The sequence below is a fragment of the Eleginops maclovinus genome, chromosome 20, assembly GCF_036324505.1.
Source record: "Eleginops maclovinus isolate JMC-PN-2008 ecotype Puerto Natales chromosome 20, JC_Emac_rtc_rv5, whole genome shotgun sequence".
NCBI lineage: Eukaryota > Metazoa > Chordata > Actinopteri > Perciformes > Eleginopidae > Eleginops > Eleginops maclovinus.
Genome location: NC_086368.1, coordinates 2706901 through 2731435, shown reverse-complemented (window position 1 = coordinate 2731435; position 24535 = coordinate 2706901). Strand labels below are relative to the sequence as shown.

At 43.2% G+C, this 24535-nt stretch overlaps 2 protein-coding genes across 8 annotated transcripts; one reads left to right on the top strand and one right to left on the bottom strand.

Moving 5' to 3' along the window:
* The first annotated feature begins 454 nt into the window (after positions 1 to 454).
* atxn7l2a (ataxin 7-like 2a) lies at positions 455 to 13721 on the top strand. 3 transcript variants are annotated; one of them, XM_063909796.1, is made up of 11 exons: positions 455 to 630; positions 1596 to 1664; positions 3151 to 3496; positions 4185 to 4441; positions 5347 to 5429; positions 5568 to 5654; positions 8826 to 9037; positions 9266 to 9434; positions 9573 to 9694; positions 11525 to 12485; positions 13451 to 13721. In XM_063909796.1, exons 1-11 carry the CDS (start codon positions 501 to 503, stop codon positions 13466 to 13468), a joined length of 2454 nt encoding a protein of 817 aa, XP_063765866.1. In that variant the 5' UTR covers positions 455 to 500; the 3' UTR covers positions 13469 to 13721. The 3 variants fall into 3 exon arrangements, with proteins under 3 accessions (XP_063765866.1, XP_063765867.1, XP_063765868.1); XM_063909798.1 differs by lacking the exon at positions 455 to 630 and adding an exon at positions 806 to 1485; XM_063909797.1 differs by lacking the exon at positions 5568 to 5654.
* Positions 13722 to 13883: 162 nt separating this feature from the next.
* LOC134882519 (52 kDa repressor of the inhibitor of the protein kinase-like) lies at positions 13884 to 24298 on the bottom strand. Of its 5 annotated transcripts, XR_010168167.1 has the most exons (3): positions 20637 to 23791; positions 20175 to 20286; positions 19842 to 20032 (listed from the first exon to the last, which is right to left on the bottom strand). XR_010168167.1 is itself a non-coding variant. In XM_063910279.1 (2 exons), the coding sequence occupies exon 1, from the start codon at positions 23145 to 23147 to the stop codon at positions 20670 to 20672; it is 2478 nt and encodes an 825-aa protein (XP_063766349.1). In that variant the 5' UTR covers positions 23148 to 23791; the 3' UTR covers positions 19842 to 20286; positions 20637 to 20669. The 5 variants fall into 5 exon arrangements, 1 of the variants encoding a protein (XP_063766349.1); XR_010168166.1 differs by lacking the exon at positions 19842 to 20032 and adding an exon at positions 13884 to 14823 and having other exon boundaries at positions 20175 to 23791; XR_010168168.1 differs by lacking the exon at positions 20637 to 23791 and adding an exon at positions 24135 to 24298 and having other exon boundaries at positions 19842 to 20286.
* Between the last annotated feature and the right edge of the window lie 237 nt (positions 24299 to 24535).

Sequence of the window (24535 nt, the reverse complement as noted above, 5' to 3'; positions counted from 1 at the left end):
TTATTAGCATGACCATAAAGACATACAGTATTGCCAAAGCTTTGAACAATCATGACATCTATACATACATTAGAAATGTACTGTTAAGTTCATACACATTTTGCAAGAATAACATGTTTTCTTCACAAGGAAAACAATATTATTTCGAACATCAACTAGAAAGTGAGAGTTATTGATCATTGTGCATTATAGCACTCTCTCTCTCTCTCTCTCTCTCTCTCCCTCTCTCTCTCTCTCTCTGTCAATTCAATTCAAAGGGGCCTAATTGGCATGAAAGTTAAAAGAAACAATGTTACCAAAGCATCAAAATACAAAATAATTACACAACATTGCAAATGGTTACATATGAATTATACAGTAATACAATTACTCTCTCTCTCTCTCCCTCCCTCTCTCTCTCTCTGCCTGTGGGTGTAGAGAGAGTCCCGTGAACGCGCACGCAGGAAGTTCCTATCATGTCGAGAGCGCGAGATATGACGTAAGTTGCTTGCCGCGCAGTGATGATGGCGGTGCGTGAACGCGCAGTAAAAGTAATGGCTGCTCTGGATCGGCGGGTGCCTAGCCTCGATGATTTCGTGGGTCAAAGCTGGACTGCCTGGGCCGAATGGGCCGGTGTGACAGCGTCGGAGGGTAAGGAAGAACAACGACGCAAACACTGGCAGCTAGTGAGCCATGTAACCAAAGCGCCGGGCTTTATTTTCGTGGAAACGGAGCGCAGAGCTAACCATGTTACCCAAACAAAGACCCTGCCGGGTCCTAGCGCTGGGTGGGTAACATGATGCTCTCTCCAGGACCCACTGCATTCGTTGTCTTCAAGAAAAAACAAGTGATGCTTATTGAGATAGAGCCATTATAGTATGTGTTTTATAGCGGTGCTCATGACACAAGCTGCCAGCCTTTATTGGGCGTGTTTCATCTTCGTGAAAGCAGCCGGGCAGCGGTGGCATCACAGCGGAAGGAGGCTAGTGTAGATGGTTGGGCGAGCAACTTCTTCCCGTGGAGAGCTAGCTAGCGAGCCAGACTAGAGACAAGGTAGTTAGCGTTAGCATGCTAATGTTAGCAGCATCAGGGTTGAGAGTAGACACCGGTGACGGAGGAGGAGTCTGATGTAAACGCTGGCCCTGCCTTTGATATGAGCTAACGTTACTCACTGTTCTTTCGCTTTAGATCAGTGTTCTTTTGTGATTGGCAGCCCCCCCCCCTAGCCTCAATTTAACTCATGTTATCTTTGTGTATGCGAAAGGAACTCTCATATGTTTGACTTCTGCCCAAAAAGTGCTCTTGCTCTTCCCATCTTCAAGTGTGAACGCTCATTCATTGTCTGGCACCCCTTAAAGTGCTACTTTGTTCGCAACTCAAATATAAACTCCCTCCAGCCCAGAACACCTGAAGCTCCTGATCGCTGAAAACTGACATAATGACTATCAATAGAAGGGTCAGCAGGGAAGCAGTTTACCTGCACATTGTTACTTTATGTAACCCAGGGTAAGGGCCTGTTATGTGCAGAATGTGTGCTGTTCAGTTTTGTCATGCTTAAGATCCTGTCATACAACTTTTAGAAAACATCTGTCTCTCTGTTATGTGTGATGTTTCAGGCACCGATGTAGGGGACTGCAACAAGAATGGAAAAAAAGCTGCCGAGGCCATGTCACTTAGTAAGGAGGGTAAGTCTGCACACTTTTATCTATCAGACATTACGCTGCTGTTGTTTGGAACATCTGAAAACAATAACCCTAACTCCTGGTCTAGTTGTGAATGTTCTTGCATGTATTGACCTGGGAGGACTTAGCCTCTCTTTGGTCTCCAGCCTTTCATAGAGGCAGAAGAGGTTCTGGTTTGCAGACTCCAGGGCGAGTAAAAACAGCTTGCATGGCTGTCTGTAACACAGGAGTCCTACAGAAACTCCGACCTGTTCATTTCAGAGCATGAAATGAAAATTTTAAAAAATAACGTAGTCATAAGCCTGTGCACTTTCTCACACACACTGTTCCCACACACACTGCATTTACATCATATGGAAAGAAAAAGCCAGAAGAAGGTAATGATGATTGAGCTGGGATCCAAACATTTGCTTTGATTTTAAGTTTATCATCTAAGGCTTTTTTATTTTTTTCTTTACTAAACGTACGTCTTTTTAGTGATTTATTTTTAGTTGATGTTTCTTTGGGAAATGCAAACTTTGCAAGATCATCTCCATCAATTTTATAATAACTTTAACCTGCTACTTCAAATGAAGTATAGTCCAGTGTTTTCTTTAATTGGGATTGTATTGTAGAGGTGCTTCTCCAGAGTCTGTGGAGAAGGCGGTTGAAACGCCCCTATTTTGGAAAGGTAGAAAGGACTTGGAGTTCTGAAAAACACACGTAAAAATTCATCAACAGTTGTAATTGTTGTCTTTATTTAGAAACATTTCAGCGTTATTCCTTTATTCCCAGACAGCCCTTTCTGATGAGGCACTAAAGCTGCTGTTATAGGGATGATATGTTTTGCTGCTCACTTCAGAGCAGGACACTGCTTAGCTTGCATGCTGCTGCTCCTGTCTCGCAATCCAAACTAGGGGGTGCTAACCCCCATCTACTGTAGGTACCATATACAACCCAACTTGGAAGCAAATCTAAAATATTCTTTTAGCACATGGACAAGAGGTGGGTTGCCTTCTAGATAGGTTGCTGGTCTATCACATGCCGACCAATACGTACGTATATGAGCAAAAAATCACCGTTGTTCACAATTAGTCACCTGTTGACAGTGCCTGAAAACGCTTGGATAAGGTGAAAAAATGTATGACACTCAGAAAACACCCTCAACGAGAAAAAAAACACAATGCAGCTAAGATCTGTGTCCAGCCAATACATTTACCAAGTAAATGGCATGTTATTAAAATGTGTCAATGTTCTATTTATTTGTTAAAAGCTACAAATATAAATTCTAGTAGATGTCTAGAAGTCATTTCATGTTGATGTCAGAATACAAGATGTTGGAGTGTTGTTTTTACTAAAAGGCCCTTCCTATCAGAAAGCATTTATTTTCTGCTCGATTCTACCGGTGGAGTTCAGCTCTTACAGTCTTCGCCTACATGGTGACATTGCTTTGTGACATTTGGCAGTGAGATAAATGTGTCTCTCGTCTATCCTCTCTCCTCTCGAAAAGACATGTCCATCTTCGGCCTGTACCCCGGCCATGATGACTTCTACCTGGTGGTGTGCAGCCATTGCGGCCAGGTAGTGAAGCCGCAAGCGTTCGAGAAGCACTGTGAGCGACGGCACGGCCCGCTGGCCAAGCTGTACGCCCGACTGCGCTCCCCCACCCCTGCACCGCCACCCCATCAGAGGCCCCACCACGGCCATTCTCCTTCCCATGGGACCAACGCTGCTTCCGCTTCATCCTGGGAGAATCGTGGCCAGGGGGCCGGGCAGCCGAAGCCAGCACCACCCCCACCTTCTCCTTCCACTCCACCGCAGTACAGACCTGCCAAGAACCCCAAGGATGGAGTACGGTAAGAACAGATTGGAGCAAGTTGGGGGGTGGGGGACTGTAATTTAAGTTTAGTGTTCACAGAATAGACCTTACGCAAAATAGCGAACAACTTTTTTTTTTTAAAACATGTTTTTTTTCACCCAAAAAACTTAATTTAATGGTATCTTTTTTGGGGGAGTATGTGTCAGAACAGGGACCTCCATCAGGAGACCAGCACACTACCACAATGAACCTCTAAGCTGATTTCATAACAGCCAAATGTGGGGGGAAATGTGGCCACATGTCATTTCAGTAAAAATCCAATGGTCTGCAACTGAGGCTATCAATACACCACCAACATTAGATTCTATGGTGGGGGCAGTTTGCTATTAAAACTGGTTTGTCTTAGTATCACCAGTCTAGCCAGTTGTATTGAGCAAAGTGAAGAATGTATTGACTGCCGCTCGAATGAATCTGAAACACTAACATAAGAGGGATACTTCTTAAAAAAAAAGTTATGACGCATGGTAGCTTCAGACATTTATCGACAGGGCAGGTGATTTTTTTAGCTTTAGATTCAAACGTTGAAGTATTTATTCACCATCACCACCTCATAGAACATTTTTGGGATAACATACTCTTGAAAAGTAGATTTAAATATATTTTTTTGCCAGTGATGTTAAAAGTTAAGCCAAAAAAAACAACTAACTTTGGTCTTCCTGACGCAGACATTCCCCGCTGGAGAAGTCCTCCCACAGCGGCCACACAGAGTCACCAGTGTTCAAGCAGCCTCCGCCTCTGGAACCTCCTATAAGCTCCCCCCCGCCATCACTCAGAGACCCGCCCTGGCCACACGGAGGCACCCCGCCTGGTAGGCCTCCTCCCAGTGATAGGCCCTCCACCCCGAATCAGAAGAAGGATTCCCCCCAGTCCTCGTCAATTCCAAGCCACCGGGTACCCAGACCCTACAACAAAGTGGCCTCCAGTGAGTATAGAGGGAGCCGTTTGGGTGATGTGGGCGGAGTAACAGTTGAAGGATGGATGCTTCTTCTGTACTTTTGTCTACTGATGATTTTTACCTGCTAAACAACCACAGTTGTATTTGTCAGAAACACACAGAACATCTTTAAGAGGAAGGAAGTTGTTATTATAACTTTGAACTGTCATGAAAAAAGGTTCACCATGAAATGATGCTGTTCATGTTTAAAGTTAATCCCCAGGTGCTTTCATGAACCATGCAGAGAGGTCAGATTGATTGGTTGACTGTCTATCCGAACATGCAGGACACCAGTATACCCACGATGTGTATGGGAAATTATGATAAGAGCTTCAACCAACAACTCTTTTTCTGTAGTTTCCTTTGTAAAATCCCAGTTTCTCAAAGTTCATGGTGATGTCTGTCAAGTGTTTTGTCAGTCCAAAACCCCCAAATATTCAGATCATTTGTATTTGAAAGAAAAACTGAGAAAAACAGGAAATCTTCAAATTTGAGAGGCTCAGAATATTTGTATGCCTTATCTATTATCAAAATAGTTTTTTTGTTAATGGACTAATCATTGCCACTCGAAGCATCAATTAAGTAAAGCAGCTTCAGTTTTCGGAATATTTCTCAGCGGCAGTTCTGCACCGATGGTTGGCACTCGGAGCGTATTCATACTGTAGAAATGCACGTAATACAGAAGAAAATAGAACTGCTCTAAAAAGACATCTCAGCTCGTGTGTGTGTAAAGCGTGTCTGAAGCGCACACCATGACGCAGCCTATGTGATAGGCTGTATTAAATTAAACTAAAACTGTATCTTTACTGACGGCCTACTAAAAAGCGTGAAATGAGTCCAGTATAGACACATAGCTGTCACTACAGAGTTGTACTGACTGTGTGTTTCCTCAGAGAGGGAGTGTGACTTGGACAAACACTGCGGCGTCCTTGACCCCGACAGGAAGAAGGTCTGCACCCGCCTCCTGACATGCAATGTAAGCTCCAAACACACCGCTCCTCCTCACCACGCCGATGCACTTCATCATGTGCCTCACATTCATGTTTCTGTCTCATTCCTTCTCTTTTTCTGGTTTTAAATTGTTGATCTGTTTTTCTCTATTTTCTCTGTGTAGTTCAGTAGAAGGTTGAGAGGATTAATTTCAGGATCCAGTCCTATCACCTTTGATTTTGACCCAGTCCGTACACATGACAGTGGAAAAGTAGGTTGTGAGTTCTCTTCAGTGTTAAGACGACAGCCAAGAAGTCGGATAATATTTTAGAATTGTACCTTATCAACTCTGATAGAGAGGATGTGATTGATGGAGATACATGCAATGGGAAAGCGTAATGAAAAGCAGATTATTTATGACTGACAGGTAGTTGACTTTAACAGCAAGACAGACGGACAGCAGCAGAATATATTGATGGCAGTTCCATGGTCATTTCTGGGAGTGTAGGGTGTCACTTTATTTACGTGTATTTCTTTTTGTTAGTCATGCTCGTTAGGTCCCAATCAAAGGATGCACTGATTATATTTTATCATATCAGCCAATAGGGTTATATTGTATGACTATAGTACATTTTGTCTTTAAAAAAGACCAACATTTGACTCTTATTCTTAGACGAACAAGGTGATAAACAAATGTGTGACCAATGACTGTACAAAGAAACATGACTTGTGTTGGTATGGAGGTGTTGCAGAACAGAAAGGCTTCTAATGATCTCTGGAGGGATGCTCAGTGTTTCCTGAATGTATTCCATTATCTGCTGTCAGGATGAGGGTGGGACTGTTTAACACGTGGCTGCAAATTCTCCTATGGCACAATTACACATCACTAGCAGTCCTGTGTGCACATAGCTTTCTCTGGAACCGTTTCATTGAAGTGGAAACTACTGTAAAGTGTTGATGTGTGTGCACCGTTACCAGGCTTGCTGGGTTAATTAATGCTTTAACGTGACTAGTGAATCTCAAAATCATAAAGTAGTGCGTGTCACAACTGCTCAATTTGCAGCGAAGTCGTCTTATAGTGCACGCTTGTGGTTGGTAAATGGGGGGGGCGTTGTTCTTCATGTGACTGGATCCATCGACTCAGTCATTTAATGTTTTTGAGGCATTCAAAAGGTCTTTAAAGTAAGCTAATTAGCAAATGATTAATATGCAGATCATAAACAAGCAATATTGGTGTTTAATCTGAAGCAAGGCGAGTTTAATCTATTGTAAGAAATGTAAATTAAACTGTGACCTTGTGACCAGATCTGTGTTTTCATGATAATGCCGTTGTAAATCCACTAAGTGAATCAGGTAACAGTGTTTTGCACACTAAGTGGATTGGTCTCACTGTTTTAAAAGTTGCATTGACAATTTTGATATCACATTGGAGTTGATAACCTGCCAGGGAATCACAGAACCTTCAAATCAAGCTGTGCGAGCTCATTGTAAGATATCTTTAAAGTCTTTCTATTATCTCACTGGAGGGTTTCAAATGACAAGTGACGCATTATCAAATTCTGCATTTAAGAAATCGCCTTTACAGTGACAGAGTGGATTCTATAAATGAATTACACTACAGTCACCTCTCTGTGGCTGATGAGCACTCACTGACGCTGGCGTGTGTGTGCGTGCGTGCCGTGTGTGTGTGTGGAAGGAAGTGAGAGAGGCCACATCCAGCCAAGTAGACAGGACGACCTGACAAACAGGAAGTGACAGGAGTGCTGGGAAAGACACGCATGTCTACCTGCTCTGAAGGTGGACTCTTCCACCTGCTAAAGTATTCCATTATTAAAATAAACTGAGGCATTTAAAGATAACAGCAAAGGTTATACTAATAGATAGTGCTGTTTGATAAACCCACCTGCTTACTGCAATCAAAAAGAAATAAACTCTAAGAGATTAAAGATTCAAAGGTTTTAATGTAATATGCACTGTAGCAGTGTAGAAATGAAAATGGTGAGTCCCAAGCTCCTCAAACAATGCAACATAGTTATATAAGACATAAATCATTAAAACAAATACTGAAATAAGAAAAAATATAACACAAAATATACTCAAAATCAATAGTGCAAGCAGAAGTCTATATACAAGTAAATGGAATATGATGTATACAAGAACAGAATGTAAAGGTACAGTAAGGTGAAATTGAATACAGTGTTTTACAGTGAATACTAGTTAGATAAATACACCTACAATGACAACAGATGAATGTTTATGGAGGCACTTTACAGAGGTCAGGTGTTTAACTGTCTTATGGCCTGTGGGATGAAACTGTATGTGAGAATGTAAGCAAAGTACTTGAGACTTTTTCCAAAACAACAAAAGGACCTGTTGTCATCAGACATTTGAAATAAAAAACATGAGGTCCAGCTCCAACAATGCTGGGGTGTTTTTTTCTCTGTTTGATTTCATTGTAAACTGAATGTGTTTTTGAAAAAGTGAGCCGCTAAGATACATCAGCTGTAAGTCTCGTACTGTGTGATGGACACTAATGTTGTCATTAAACAGAATAAACCATCAATCAATTATTTGGAAATTAACTTATCGTCTAATTCAGGGTTGTCCAACATTTTTTCACTGAGGGCCACATACAGGAAAACATACGAAGAGCTGGGCCCCTAGCTAGTGAGGGGAGGTATTTTGCCTCATTAGTTAGGTTAGCAAAATCACTCAAATTTAGATAAATTATGCTTGATACTTGAATATGCTTCAAGAAAAAGAAAAGCCTCAGAGTTCTGATGATAAGAGAAATATTGAGGGTCTATTTCAAGCTTGTGTGAATAATCAACTGAGATTTGTCTGAAAATGTTTTCAACTTTGATTGACAGAATTCATTAAAAAATATAACTTAATAAAACATGTGATATATATTTAAGATGTACAATAAAAGATGGGCAATAATCCATGATACTTTTAGAATTTGCTGAGGGCCACTTCAAAATGGACCTTGGGCCGCATTTGGCCCCCGGGCTTAAACAGTTCAATGGGTAAAACGGGATCAACTGTTTAAAGCCTTATTCAGATCTACACCGCTGCATTTCTCTGAAAACATCCCACAGCTGCGTCTGAATAAAAAGCTGCCACCACCTTCAATGAAGCTTATGATACGGGTCGTTTTTATTCAGAGCAGTCATAGAATATCTTAAATGGTTCCCAGTATTTGGAAGACTTTTGGCTTAGTTTGGGACATTCATCATCAAACACTTTATAGAGGAAAGACTTACAGCCATGTCCTGAATAGGTTCACAGGCTGATTAAATAACCAACAGTTCTGCAGGGAAGGATATACAGCAATAAGCCAACAAGTCTAGAAAATCCATATTTTGGGACCCTTACCTAATACAGTTCTCTGTGTATCTGGAGATCAGTAGTGACTGAGCTGCCGTCCCTCTGTCCTCAGATCCACTCCGTCCACCAGCGGAGGAAAGTGATGGGCCGCAGCAAGAACTTTAACGTGCTGGTGGCAGAACTGAAGACCAAGGTCCGGGAAAAAGGGGCCCAATCCCTGGATGGAAACTCCTCCGCTGGACGCTCCCCCAGCCCAGAGGCCCCCATGGAACAGGCGGGGGCCCCACACTGCAGGAGACCCCTGGCCAGCCTCCCTGCTTTCAGGTGAGTGAACTTTACTGATGCCAGCTGGGATGGTGATGGAGGCACATCACACTTCATATGAATTTGATCAAAACCCACACACATTAAACACAGTTTGGAGTGTCAGGCACAGGTTGAGGAGACAGTTAAAAAAATATGTTTGTTTTTTTAAATAGTCAAATATATTTTAGTGGAACCAAAAAAAAGCGGAACAGTTGAAGCAAAACATTGATGGTGTTTGTTTTACAGTCGGGCATCGTCTGTGTCGGAGAGCAACACGGAGGAGGAGCAGCAGGATGAGTGGGGGGCCCCGTCACCTCTTTTCTATGGAAAAGTCTCCAGTGATGAAAGTGAAGCAGAGGGACCCGAGGAGCCCAATGAGTTCCCATCTTCTGCTGCACATCCCAGACCTTTAGCGGTGAGCTACTTGCACTTGGGTTCAACAATATGAAAGAGTGGATGAGGGTGATGGTGCAACACGGTTTCATCTTCAAAGTGTTCTCTTAGAGGTTAACACACCTGCCCGCAACAGATTTACAACCAGCCTTCTCTGCAGGTATGTTCATTTGGCGGCCATGCTCTGGGTCATGGCATCTACACGTTTGACCGCAGACTCCACCACCTGAGGTCGGCTCTCAGCAGCATGCTGGAGCAGCACATCAGCGCACACCTCTGGAAGTAAGAAACTCACTTTCTCATTGGCCCTTTTGACTTTGCTCTGCTTTTATGCTGCTCCTTCTCAACATTTCTTGCCAGGATAAAGATAGTTATGGTATGTGTTTGTCCCTGGCATTTCTATATGGTCTATGCTAAAAGAACAAACATAGTTTCTCCTTATCTACAGCTCTGGGAAACAAAATAAAGAGACCACTCCAAATGTTTCTTTAATCTTTATCTCTACATGTATGGCAGCCATTCCAGTGTCTGTTGAATTCAACACAGAGACATGTTGTCAGTAGTTTATAGAATACAAAAAAACATTTTAACTTAATGACATTCATTTAACTCAAAGACTTACCTTTAAATAGTAAAACCAGAGGAACTGACAATGCTGAAGTGGTCTCTTCTATTTTCTGGAGCTGTAAGTGCTTTTCTTTGTGGCTTTATGTTTTATATGTTCTGGCTGTTTTCTAAAGGTTTAGACCTTGGTACCAATACCAGGAATTGGGCATTTTCTTACGTTTTTTGACACAAATATATATATTTTTCTACACAGAATATTTTTTCCAATGCAACCAAAATAGCAGCATGTAATGCGTCAGTGTTGCCAAAGGTTTTCAATGGGCTAGAATTTGCATCTAACCAAGTATATTGTCCAGCTTTAAACAGATAGTAATTTGTAATACAAATGTTCAGCCCATTCCTCAAACACACTGCTGTTTTAATGACATGTTGAGACTATCCTGATCACTAGTATAAAATATGCAAATCAATAGTGACAATTCTTCATGGATCAACCTATACTCATCCTCTTCCAGGCCTGCAGCTATCCTTCGCCTCCATCCAATTTCTGTTTCTTTGAGACTTTAGATGGACGAGTTGTTTCCTCAGAATGCTTTTGGTAACACTTGCAGATGAACTTGAGTGTAACCCACTGCTTAGTCACTAATAGATGAAGCAGATGGTGCTCTGTGCTGCCAGAATCACAGCGCTGAACACCGACTGAAGTCTGCACTAAGATGGAGACTGACTGCGTTTACATGCACAGATAAAATGGTTCATATAAGGACCGAACTATTTTCAGCCACAGCCAGGATATGTTTTACATGATTCCCATTTACATTTGGATCTGTACCAAACTACAATTCTTCCTTTAGAATGGGATTTGATATATATTTAGTCTTTCAATAGATATTGATCCTCCTGTGATTTTTTGTTGATGTCACTAAAATGTAGATTCATTGTTGAGCAATACATCAGCTTGTCAGAGCCCTGCGGTTACCATAGTAACTAGCAAAACCATCCCTTAATGTAGCGGTCCTATTTTAAATTTCTACCCAACTACTTAATTCTTGAAGTATGATTGGCATACCACATCTTAATTGTATTAAAGTTATCACATCTGCTTTTCACAGGTATGTTGGTTAACTGTGTTCAATTATATGATTCTAGAGGTATCAAACCCTTTGATTTCTGGAGCAGTGACGGAGGCATGCGCACATGGCTGTTCACAAACTGTCTTCTGTATTTTAACCACAGATAACATGTTGTTGAGAAATCGTACAAAATTGTTTTTTAGATGTATTGCAAAACACTTTTGTGAAGTTTGATAACACATTTAGCAAAAGGTAATGAGGACCAAGGCAAGCAGCACAATATAATAAAGCACTAAAAACAACCGAGTGAGAAACTGTGAATCACAGTGAATTTTGCCATTTAAAAACATCTTATGAAATCAAAATATTCATATTTAATTCAGTAAAACAGCATCTGATCCAAGAATGACCTAACCAGTCCTGTACAACATGTCAGTTTCATTCTAACCTAATTCATTCTCTTTGAAAACAGGAAAATACCTCAAGCCACAGATCTCCAATCTTCACCTTCCTCCGCCCGGAGCATTTCCTCCTCCTCGTCGTCCTCCTCGTCGTCCTCCTCGTCCTCCTCCTCGTCCTCCTCGTCGTTACATTCTAAGGTCCGCACAGGAAGTCATATCAGCTCCTCAATCAAAACGGCCTCCTCTATCTCCTCCTCCAGTCGAGGTCCAGGAAGACTCCAGACAGCCATACAGTCAGAGAACTCTGGGGGCAGTGTGGGCTGCCTCGCTGGGGGTCACCTGCTGTCTCCGGGTAAGCCTGTGACGGTGCGTTCAGGGGGCTCCGGGCGACTCAAGAACCCTGTAGGGCGTCCCAGCAAGCAGACGATGAAGCTGCGAGAGGAGGCCGCCACCGCTGCTGCCCAGCGCAAACGCAAAGCCCCCTCCCAGGAGGGGGAGCACTCAGGCCCCGACAGGAACTGTATACTCCTCCAGGACCGGGGCCGCCCACCTTCTGCAGCCTCATCCTCTTCTTCTAAAACCCCCATTTCCTCACCCCTCACACATGGACAGACCAATGGCACACTTTCCCCCAGCGGCAAGCCCCGCCCCCAGCCCTCCCCGTCAGAATCCCATTCACGAGCCGCCAAGGCGGTCTGGACCTACAGACGGACACACACTCCTCTGGGCCATTCCACACCCTCAGACCCCTCGTCCACCAACCACAACTCCCACAGCAGGGCCGGCGGGGGGGACTCAGGACTACACGGGCAGGGCGGTGGGAGGGGCTTTGAGCACCAGGGGCTTGTGAAGAAACGAAAAGGGGGCGGAATGGAGGAGCACTCGCCCTCCTCCAAACCCTCAGTGCACCGCCCCCCCTCCTCCAGTTCCGGCCCTTCCTCCTCCTCTCCGCGCTCCAACTTTTATCCCTGGAAGGAAAGCAAAGGGGGGGGGCTGGCTGGGGGCGTGGAGAAGAAACTGGGCACACAGAAGGTGAGTGTGAAGGAGACAAAAAGGCTGATCAATACCCAGGGTGAGGGGGGGGGTTATACTGTTAGTGTGCAGGGGTCAGCTTGTTGATGTTCCTGAGGTAACGGCTGACCCTGTGAGGGACAGCAGCAGGAGCTGATGACACAATGCCAAGGAACCTGAATCATCCTGCCACCACTCAACATGTCGTCATGGTGTTCTGTGGGGGGGGGTTTCACAACTTCCACTTTTAAGAGCTATGTTTCCATGGCGACAATCGGAACCACATGAGACCACAAAAACCTGTAACCTGTATACCCTATACCTAAATAACCGAAATGTAAAGTAGCGAGTCCATAACACAGCCACACATTAATTGCCTTCAACATCAGACGTGTTGTATCACTACCCCCGCTTCATCTGCAGCACCTCACCCGTGCTCCCCACCAGAACTATAAAATGACCCATTAAAAAGGCTCTACTTTCACCAATATCAACTTAATGCTGCAAAGCCTGATGTGCTTCTTTGGCGAGATGGTCCATGTCACCGTGTTACAGTGCAGAAGAGGCAGCGTGGGACAGATGCATCATTCTTTTTGATAACAGTCAGTGTGGTTCTGCAGCTGTTATTCTTTAGGACAGGAGTTGCACAATAGTGCTGTAAAAAGGCGTAGTAACTGTTGCTATTCCTCTGTTGGAGTCAACAGTAACTGTGAGGTTAGCAGCTCGGTGCTAAAGCCAATCAGGTATGAATATCAAATTGCATGCTACCCAGAATACAGAGAGAATGGTCCTATTTAAACGAGCTGATTTTAGTTCAGTCCCCACCGCCCCGCTGTAGCTCTCCCATGAGTTTCAGACATCCATTGCACATAAAGGAAGTATCAAACAGTGTCAGAGGAGTCCAACTCATCCATCAGTTCTGAAGTGAATATACAGACCCGTGTCAAAATGAAAGTAACAATCTCAATGTCTCTTCTGTCCCACAGCCAAAACTGCACCATTAAGTGTGCCTGCCTTACAAGAGGGAGCCCGCTCTGCTCATTTCCAGACTGGGGCCACAGGACTCAAGTGTGGATGTGTGTGTGGATGAGTGTATGTGTGCAGTATGGATGTGTTGGTGTGTAAGTCTGTTTGTATGCGAGTGGGAGGGTGGGATGAAATTCAGAGTATGGATTTAAAAATACCTCAAGACCATCTGGTTATGCTGCTAAATTAAATATGTTTGTTTATAAAATTGGATTAAAAATGTCCTTTACACTTGTTTTCTATGACCTGTTTTTAATGTTATCTCACAAATCTGAAGACAGTCCATGAGCAGCCTACATGTTTACAGGTTGTCTGTCCCTGCTTCCGTCCATTCTCGTGGATGTGATATCTCAGGATGCCTGGAGGAAATACTTTTCAAATTTGGCACCAAGGTCTGCTTAGACTGAAGGATGACCTGATCACAATCTGGAATTTAAAGATCAAAGTCACTGTGACCTCACAAACATGTTTTTGGCTGTAACTCAGGGATTCAAACACACACATATCTTAAAGGATATGTTATGAAGTGAAGACATTTTATATCTAAAAGGAACACATTATGACATCACAATGTAATGCTAAAACATTTCTGGTCATTATTCAAAACCATAAGTCCGGTTCAGAAGGGGAGATGGTGAGCTCATTTCCTTCTAGGTCAGATCCTGAATCAGTGACACTAGTCTCAGGTGCCCACCTCGAGCAGGGCTGATATTTAGGACCCTGTGAGCTGCAGAGTGGAAGATGTGTGTGAAGCACCCACTGTTCAGAACTTGAAGCAACATCATTATTTAAACACTGTCTAGTGTTGGGGTTAAACTTGTGTTCTACCATAATTGCCTTTATTTGCCAAGCATGTGAACACATACTTTACTTCTCACAATACATCATGATTAAATAGATTTAAAAGTCAAATTAATTGTATTTATATGAAGAATCGGAGGATGAAACCCTCTTTATTTGTCACACACATGCACACAGCAGAGCACACAGTGAAATTAGTCCTCTGCATTTAACCCATCCTAGTACTAGGAGCAGTGGGCAGCTATTGTGCAGCGCCCAGGGAGCAATGGGGAGGGGGGGATTGGAGGTGTCCAGTGCCTTGCTCAAGGGCACCACAGCAGGGCCGAGGAGGTGAACTGGGACCTCTCCAAGTAGCAGTCCACTTTCAATATTTTCAGGTCTGTTTGGGGACTTGAACCGGCGACCCTACGATTCCCAGTCCAAGCCGCTACTTACTGAGCCACTGCTTATATACTGTATAACACTGCAGCAGCATGGAGCCTCAGGTGGTTCTGGTTGCTCCATGTGATGAAAGTCTCAGTTCTCTGTACTCCTGTAAAATATTATCAAAGTAAGGACTGCATCTTTCTCACTGCAAATTAATCACGTCAATACAGTGATGAACTCCATCTAAAAAAAACATACAAATAATACATTATTTCTTTCCTTCAAATTCTTTGCTAAATACAGAATAACATGAGTCAGGATAGACATGTGAAAGAGATTGCTACTTATAAACTGAGGCCGTAATTATCCTTCTCTTAAACTTTACCCTTTGTTGTTTATAAGAGTGTGGCCGCTAATGTCCTCTATCTGCTTGATCGGTTTGCATTTAATTTATGTGATGCTCACATACACTGAAATGTATTGGGCATTGTATTAATTCATACTACTCACAAATCCAGCATGACATTTGGTACCTGATCAGTGTTTAATCCTTGTCGAACTGTAATTGCCTGGGTAGAGGAGAGCTTGGAGTATTTTAATCCATGGATGGATGATCATCATTTCATAAAGATGGGAAATATACAGAAACAAAAAATAAAATATCTGATAGAGCTGCATTTTTGGTTAGAACATTAAAATATAGAAACCAGTGCGCTATAGGAATATGTCAACCATGTAGGTTTTAAGGTAATTGAAACATTATATATTTTATAACAACCATAGAGATTAAATACAGTTTAATTCAAGTTTGGCAGTTTCACACGGAAAAGGAATACTCAGTCACACACAGAAGGACCAGCCAACATTTAAAAACTAAATATGGGAGGGAGTCATCTCAATCCCCTCCTACTCTTCGGCGAAGAAGCAAACCAGGAAGTGAAAGCAATAACACCAGTGACGGTAGAGACCCGTCCTGACTGCGGGCCATCAGCACTGAGAGTTGAAGGTAAACAGCCTCCAGTCTGCGCCTGTCATCACACGGGCGGGAATTTAGTTTCAGAAGGTGCGAGAATGTGAGAAGTGCACGGGGAGAGAGAGAGAGGTATACAACTTTTTTTTTATAAATCCAAAAATGCACAGGGGCGTAGCAGGCAGGGACATTATTTTCTGGGGGGGGGGGGGGGGGGGCATAGCTCTGGCAGTCTTTTATTTTGGGGTCTGGTGTTGGGGTGGTGGTGGCACTTGATTGTCAAAAACTATCTATTTTAATATCTACCACGCACTGCATCTCTCAGAGCTGCAGTTTTGATAAAGCTTCAATTAGCCTTTAACTTTGGTGTTTTGAACTTATTATGGACACTATTGTTGTATGTTGGTTTAGGTTAATACAATGTTTTGGGTTGGGGGGCGGTGATATTGTGCGGAGGCGTGCGTGGGGGCTGAGTTTTGTGTTGGGGGGTCCTGGTCGGTTTACTTGAGATGGGGATGCGGCGGGGTGGGATTGTGGGTATGTTTGTAAGTGTTGTTGTGGATGGGGTGGGATGTGGATGGTGGTTTGGTTTCGGGGTGAAGGGGTTGGGATTGGGGATGGGGTGGGGTTAGTGTTGTTTTATGTGGGTGTGTGGTTTGGGTTTTTTGTATCGTCACCACACACACATGTCCCATAAAACATAAAGAAAAACAAATATCAACAATGTGTAAAATGTACATTGAATTGTGTGTGTGTGTGTGTGTGTGTGTGTGTGTGTGTGTGTGTGTGTGTGTGTGTGTGTGTGTGTGTGTGTGTGTGTGTGTGTGTGTGTATGTGTGTGTGTGAGAACATGTACATTGAACTGTTTCACTACAAACAGTGTGTGTGTGTGTGTGTGTGTGTGTGTGTGTGTGTGTGTGTGTGTGTGTGTGTGTGTGTGTGTGTGTGTGTGTGTGTGTGTGTGTGTGTGTGTGAGTGAGTGAGTGAGTGAGTGAGTGAGTGAGTGAGTGAGTGAGTGAGTGAGTGTAGGTAGATCCATGTAAATAATTTGACAATTGTCTTTTTTGTAATTCTTGAGAACATATCTGAGAGTGTCTGTCTGGGAAGCTGACCAGATAAGTCTAAATAGAACAGACATGTACTAACATTGCAATACCCATGTCACATAATACACTTTAGGAAAAACAAAAGAATGTTGGGGCTGTTAATGATGCAGAATTGGCAGGTATAACAGACAGATGCTGGTTACTTAGCTGTTAGTTTACAGCAGCTGTATTCTTCGGTTGTGATGATTTCTAGCAAATCGATCAACAAACTCATCTAAATTTAAAGACGCTGCCCTCCTGTGTTCTATGCTCAACACCCCTAGATCACTCAGCCTATCCTCTCCCATTGTAGTTCTCAGGTGTGTTTTGACAAGCTTCAAGCAGGAAAAACTGCGTTCACAAGCAGCTGTGCTGACAGGTATTGCCAATGCAATTTTACAAAGCCTGGAGAAAACATCAAAGACATCCTGGTATGGTTCAATAAAAGCTGCCAGCTCTACAATTGTAGGTGGTCTCTGCATCCCTTGCTTTATCTTACGATCTAAAACTCTTTTAATTTGGTAGAGCTCATGCTCAAGGTCCACAAGGTCACACCCATACAATTTGGCAAATGCAAAAAGGCTATCTTTGTCACAGAAGCTTCTGCTACTTGGATTTAAAGCTTGTATTCCACGCATTATGTCACAATTCTGATTGGAGAATCTGTTCCTGAGCTCAATGAGCATCCGGTCCAATACCAGATTAAAGATTCCTGTCCTGTAATAATCTTTGCCATCGCCTGTTTCTTGTCTGCCCACAGTAGACAGAACATGGTATCCCTGTAGCTTTGAACTTAGTGTTCTCTTACGTTTTGGAGCAGTGTCTACAGAGACATCACATTGCTTTGCAAGCTCCAAAACAGTGTCCCACAAATCACCAAACACCTGCTGCTCACTCCTGTAAGATTCAAAAGTACTAATAAGTGCCTCCACAAGATCCACTGCTTTGGCCAAATCAAGAGAGGAAGACTGGAGCATGTCTGACAGTAATTTTGCATCTCCCAGAAGTTTCTTAAATATGGCAAGAAACACAATGAACTGGAAATCAATCTGAGGCAAAAGGCCTCTGGCACCTACTGACCTCTCGCCACTGTTCTCATCACCCAGTTCCTCAAGAACTTTCACAACTGCTGGCAACCTATCCCACAAATTACGGCAAGCATAATATCTGGAGGCCCACCGTGTGTCACTCAACATTTGCAACTCTCTGGGTGCACCTGCATACATCTCCTGTTGCACCTGTAACCATTTGGGATGCACTGCCGATCCAGACATGTAGACGTACAGCTGTTTTAATAAGGAAAAGAAGCAATCAGCCTCTGGGATCCCTCTCACAGTGTCCACCAGCACCAGATTAAGGCAATGCGCATTACAGTGAACGTAGAAAGCCAGCTTCGCTACTTCCTTAATTCGGGCCTGCACACCACTGTGCTTGCCACTCATGACTGCAGCCCCGTCATAAGACTGCCCAACAAGGTTAGTCTTATATTCTAGACCATATTTGGACAAGAGGTGAATTATTTTTATTGTCAAGCTCTCCGCATCTAGCTTCTCTGCTACCTCGAATTCCAGAAAACTTTCAAGGATTTCACCATTGTAATAGTATCTCAAAACAAAAGACATTTGTTCCATTTTTTTTTTGTCTTTAGTCTCATCCACAAGTATGCTAAAAGCACCACTTTCCTTGACTTCTTTGATTATTGATGTGCGCACCATCTCTGCTAAGCATGACAAAATCTCATTTTGTATGTCAGGACTTGTATATTTAGCATTCCTGGGACCATCCATCTTTTTCAAAATCTTGTCGTCATGGTTTGCTATGATATTCAACATACCCAAAAAGTTCCCTTTCCTGCTTGAGGCCTCAGATTCACGATGCCCTCGCAGAGCAATGTTCTCGGTTGCACAATGAAGAACCACTTCAGCAAGAGTTTTGATGTACCCCCTGTTCTCTTCAACAGTTTTGTTGTACTCTTTATTTAATTGCCCCATTAGAGATCCCTGATTTTTTTCTGCAATTTGGTATTCTTTCCATGCTAGCATGGCATTCTTGTGATGCTCAGATCTACTATGTGCAGCATACCCTCCGTCTGTATAGGTAGCTTTCTTCCAGTTTTTGAAACCGGAACCTGAATTAAACGTAGACTCATGGCCAGGTAAGCTGAAATGCCTGCAGGCAAAGCAAAAGGTGGAGTCTTCACATATTGAGTACTCCAACCAGGGGTGAACTTCATACCACTCACCCTTGAAGCTCCTGCTTCTGTCTCCCTGGAGTGTCTTGGGGAAATTAACTTTAGGTTGAGCTGGAGCTTCACCCCTGGACTTGGAAATGTCTGTAAAACACCAAAGAATCCCATTAATATCAGCTTTTAACATAAATGCTATCCACTTCCAATTACATGTTGTTCTTTAGTTGTTTTTTAAGACTAAACATGCAATCATTAACATTTTACAGATTTAATAAATACATGTTTATTATATGGCCAGCCTTTAAATTATTGTTGTTTGCCATAACCCGACCGAACATGTCCCATTATTCAGCTACTGATAACCACTCACCTGGAGGGCAGACTTTGTAATTAAATTCTCTTCTCCTAGTATCAGTCTCCTCCTCCTGCTCTGTCTCTGTCAACTTGTCTGCTGAATATTCACTGCCACTTGCTTCCCTTTCTGTACTTGTCATGCTTTGCAACTAGCTCCTTCTGTTTCCCTTTCTCTGTCTGCAACATTCTCTGTCGTGCTAGCTTGCTGGTCTCTGGTGCTGGCAAAAAAAGCGCTGATTTTTCTGTCTCCCCCTGAGGCACTTATCCTTTTCATTGTGTCCTTTTAAAGAAAAGTTTTACACAACATTAACTTTAGATTGCTTTTATTCCATTTCAAGTGTAAACTAGCGACAGTGCGTTATCTATGACTTAGTGACACCTGGGAATGGACTTAAGCTAACTAGCTAGCGATAGCTCGCTAGCCATAGATCATTTTACAAGTTTGCAAAAATAACAACAGCAGCCTTACTCAACTCACTCTGCCACAAATCCTTAATGTCGAGACATCATTACACATTTAATTGAGTGTGAAGATAACTAAATGATCTTATCATTTCAATGATCCTTTCAAGTATCACCAACTTCAGGCCCGTAGCCAGCATTGTGGTGGGGGGGGATCTTTTCCCCCCGAAAGTGGACTTCATTTGGCTCCCTACTCCAATGCCCCCTAAATACACCAGCACACTTCAAATCTTTTAATTTAGACATATTTTATTCATCGTCAAGTTTGTTGTGAGTCTGTTGTTGCTGTCCTTCATTTTTTGTCTGTTGCTCCCCACTGTTAACATAAATGGACATGAATTGCTTCAATTGAGCTATCTCTATAGTCATTAAAACTTTAACAAGAATGAAGAATTTGATATAAATGTAAGTGTTACTCAAACTTCCTACATCTGTGATTGTCTGTCTCTGTTGCTCACCTCAGTTGTCTGTTGCTTTCTTCCATTGCCTGTCTGTTGCTGCCCTCCATTGTCTGTCTCTGTTGTTGTTCTGTCTGTCTGTTGTTGCTGTCCTTTATTGTCTATCTCTCCACTGTTGACATAAATAGATAAGAATTACTTCATGAAGTACACTATCGGTATGGTCATTAAAACTTAAACATGAATTAATAATGATATAAATTGAAGTGTTCCAGAAAAGAGCTTTCAAACAGCATCAAAACCATCTCTTTGTAATTTAAATTGACATAATCAAGGTTGAATGTGTAGTGCCCTACCCTCTTACTTAAAACATTCTTAGTCCATTTCTCCCTTATATTAGTGCCAGATTCATGCAAATGCAGTTCTGGGGTTCTACCTTACCACTAAGAAGGCACACAAAGTTTGATTAAAATCTGTGTCGGTTGGGCCCCAAAGTGTCTGATTTCACGTGAAATGACCCACCCCCCATGTCTCCCTCTTCTTCTTCTATGGCTTCTATTGCATCAGAACGCTCATCAGCTCCAATCGTCTTGGGTGCATTTTTGAGTATAGATCGACAGCTTCATCCAGATCCAGAGCCATGTCGTAGTGGGTATGGATGAGAGCCAAGGATGACATGCGGTCCTCTCCCATGCTGCTCCGCATGAATGTGTTGAGTCTCCGGAGAACACTGGCAGACCTCTCACATTCGCAGGAGGTCACTGGCAAGGTGCATGCAATTTTCAGGAGTTTGAAGATGTTCGGATACATCATCTCATCACACTCTTTGATAGCTGAGGCACATGAGCTTGGTCTTTGGTGTAATGCTTTGACCTGCCACTTCAACTTCCACCGTTTCAGCTCCTGGTCAATGACCTCTGGTGATGGCAAGTCATCTTGGTACAGAGCGACTGCTTCAGAGATGTCCACCGTTACATCTGAGTTGCACTGGACAGATGGAATTAGGCCCATGAGCCTTGATGCGGTCACAGAGAGGGGACTAAATCTGGACTCAAACTCTGAAATGACATGGTCTAAGAAGGGTATCGTCATGTTCCGGAGATAGTACTCCTTCACTCCTTCAGCGGGTACATTTTCCCTGTGTTTCTGCCTTCCAGCTGCTCTCGGCTGGGTTGGTTCCACGTTGACCTGAGCAGCCATCCTAACTGCTTGTTCGTAGATTTGATTGAAGTCGTCGTCGATGGTCTCGCGGAGCTCCTTGTAGACAGACTTCACCTCATCAACCATGCTAAATGCCTCGATGATGTCGAGTGAGGTGCTTTGCAGTTTCACCGTGATGCCCGCCAGGTGGGATAAAACTTGGTATACGGTGAGGAATGTGAGGATGAATCCAAAGTTTTGTAGCCCACTCAAGAGACCATAGGCCTCTGCTTTGTACTTGCCCTCCCATCCACTGGTGACATCTTCACTGTACTCCTCTGTATGGAGACCCTGTGCCATGACTTCCAGAGCCTTAATAATGAAGACAAAGGCACTGTAGAAGTGACTGTAGGCATCATGCCGTGCTGCCCATCTTGTGCGGCTGAGGTCAATCAGGGGCTTCCGCTTTCCGGTAGAATGTGCCTCCTTATCTACAACCTCCTTGAGAAGGTGTTCCCTCTTCGGGCTGCAGGTGAAGAACATGACGATGTACTTCATCTTATCAATCATGTTGCGCACAACTGGAAGAGCACAAGAGCGTGCAATGACAAGGTTCAAGCAATGCCCATTGCAGTGCATATAAACTGCCTTAGGCGCATCCTTTTTTATCAAAGCTTGAACGCCAACATTTTCGCTGCTCATATTGCTGGCGCCATCGTACCCCTGGCCTCGACAGTCAGCAATCTCTATGCTTAGATGACTCAGCACATCTTTGATCGCGCTTGCAATGTGGCGACCTGTGATCCGTGGCAAAGTACAAATCTCAAGCAACTCCTCTCTGATATTTAAGTCTTTGTCCACGAAGCGAACACACATTGGCATCAGCTCTTCATTATGGGATGTGACCTCATCAGCTAGGACTGTGTACATCTGAGCATGCCTGACCTCTTCCACGATCTTGGCCTGAATCATGTGCTTCCCTATTACATCAATCATTTCATTTTGGCTTTGAGGTGATAGATATGTGGCATTTTTTAGCTTTGGTTTCTCCAAATGCTGCTTCAGCTTTTCATCGTGATTTGAAAGCAGTTTCAATAGGGCCAAGAAATTCCCAGGATTGCCACTACAATGCTGCTGCTCAGCTGATCCTCTCAGTGCAATGCATTGACGGCCACAGTAGAGAACAGCCTCTGCAACGCACTTGAGAATGTGCCTGTTCTCTTTGATGTTGGTCTCCTTTGCACTGTCCATACGGACTGATATCCGGGTATTGGGGTTTTCATGTGACTGTCGAAACAGTTTTGCTCTTTCAAATGCCACTAAATGGTTTGCTTTCGATTGGTGGCTTCCAATTATCTTCGTTTTCTTATGCCATTTACTGAAGGGCGCATTTATCAGTGAAGTTGACTGTTTCCTCTCTGTGGCATTGAGAAAGAGAGCACAGCATATGCAGAAAGCGCCATCGAGTTTCATGCTGTAAACCAGCCACCATCCATGCTCCTCAAACCAATCATACCTGAATGCCCTGTTGCACCCACCAATAAATGTAGTTGGGAAAATGAAATGTTTCGAAGGTCTGACGTGGTTTTTCACCAAATTGTACTTTTGGCCATCAGACATCTGACACACAGCCTGTGCTATTTCCTCAATAGATTTGGTTGCATCTATGAAGAAGCCAAGGTCACTGTCAAGTACAGAGCTCGGCTGGGCTACCTCACATTCTGCTGCCTGTCTCACTCTCACATCCTCAGCCACTTCAGGAGCTGCTGCATCTCTCTGCTCTTCCACTGCACTGTTACCTGGCAAGGCTGTTTCATTGCTGCTACTACTAGCTGCTGGTAGCTCACCCTCCACATGCTGACTCACTAAATAAATACAGCAAAAGAAAGACATTTAAGTCAATTTTAGAGTATTTCAAACCAGACATAATAATAATTTTATTCTCTGAATTATTTTATTTTCTATTGTGCACATAGAATTGTGAGGGTTTGGGTAATTTCATCAAGCAGATATATTGCATTTGTCATAAAACGGTTTTAACAAAAAGCACACACAACAAACGTCTGACAACAAACATCTGCACCTGAAACACAAACATCAGGTGCAGGGAAACTACACTGATTGACTCACATACACCCTATCCATGTTTAACCCCCTTTTTTTTTACACCTCTATACTGTATTTTATTTACTATGGCCTTAGGAGCAACAGGCATGGTGACAGTAAAATACAGCCTAGCTGGAGCAACAGGCATGGTGACAGTAAAATACAGCCTAGCTTGATCATCAGCATTGCAAAGTGAGTTACTGAATGTTATTGTCACTTACATTTCTTAAAAATCAACTAATGGGCATAAAATAATTTGGCTTTAGTGTGGGGGGAACCCCTCATAAAATCCGTTTCACTTTCAGGAAAAGGTGGAGAGGCACCAATAGAGACCGAGGTCGAAACTGCACATAATAAGTTCTGTCATAGACATCTGAAGCCTCGAGCACAAAATGGTAACACTCTGCGTCAAGACAGTAGACTCAGGAGACAGACACTAGTCTAAAACAGACGGGGGGAACTGTCAGCTATGTGGCACTTGCAGAGCACAAGCATAACGAGATGGAGGGGGGGAGACATTGAAACACCGAAGTCACGTTAACACGCCAAGCAATACACTTTTAACAATCCCGAAAATAGTTACTGTTACGTTCGCTATGTTTCCTACAAAATTGACAGTGGTATTTTCTGTGTTCGGCGAGGGATGGGGCTAGCATATAGCCTAATGGAGCTAGGCAACCACTGACAAGTAGCCTAGGTCAGTGAGTGTTCAGATGCAGCTAGGTCTAGCAGCTAAGTAGTAAAGAAATAGAAGCCCTGCACTCAGCAGCTTACCGATTTTGGTCCTTTTCTGGAATAAGTCACCAATGTTTTGGGACAATGTTGCCGCCGACTTCTTTCGTTTACGTTCCTTGTCTTCTTTTTTACCCATTTTCGCTATTCTTCTGATTCTTCTTTGTTCCTATGTAATAGGCGATTAGGCTAGCTACCAACAGAAATGGGGGCATTGCCGCCACCGACTGGATTGGTGTAAAACAGTCTGAACAAAATGTGTAAACAGAAATATTAACCATTTTTCTTACTCGTCACTTCTCTGAGTCTACTTTTCTTTTTTATTAGTCTCAGTGCCGCCGCTCCCATAACGCGCATTACGCGCTGTGCGTAGGGCACCAAGTGTCGAGGGGGCACCACCAAAAATAGCCTAATGAAAAATCGTCATAATAATTATAAGGCCG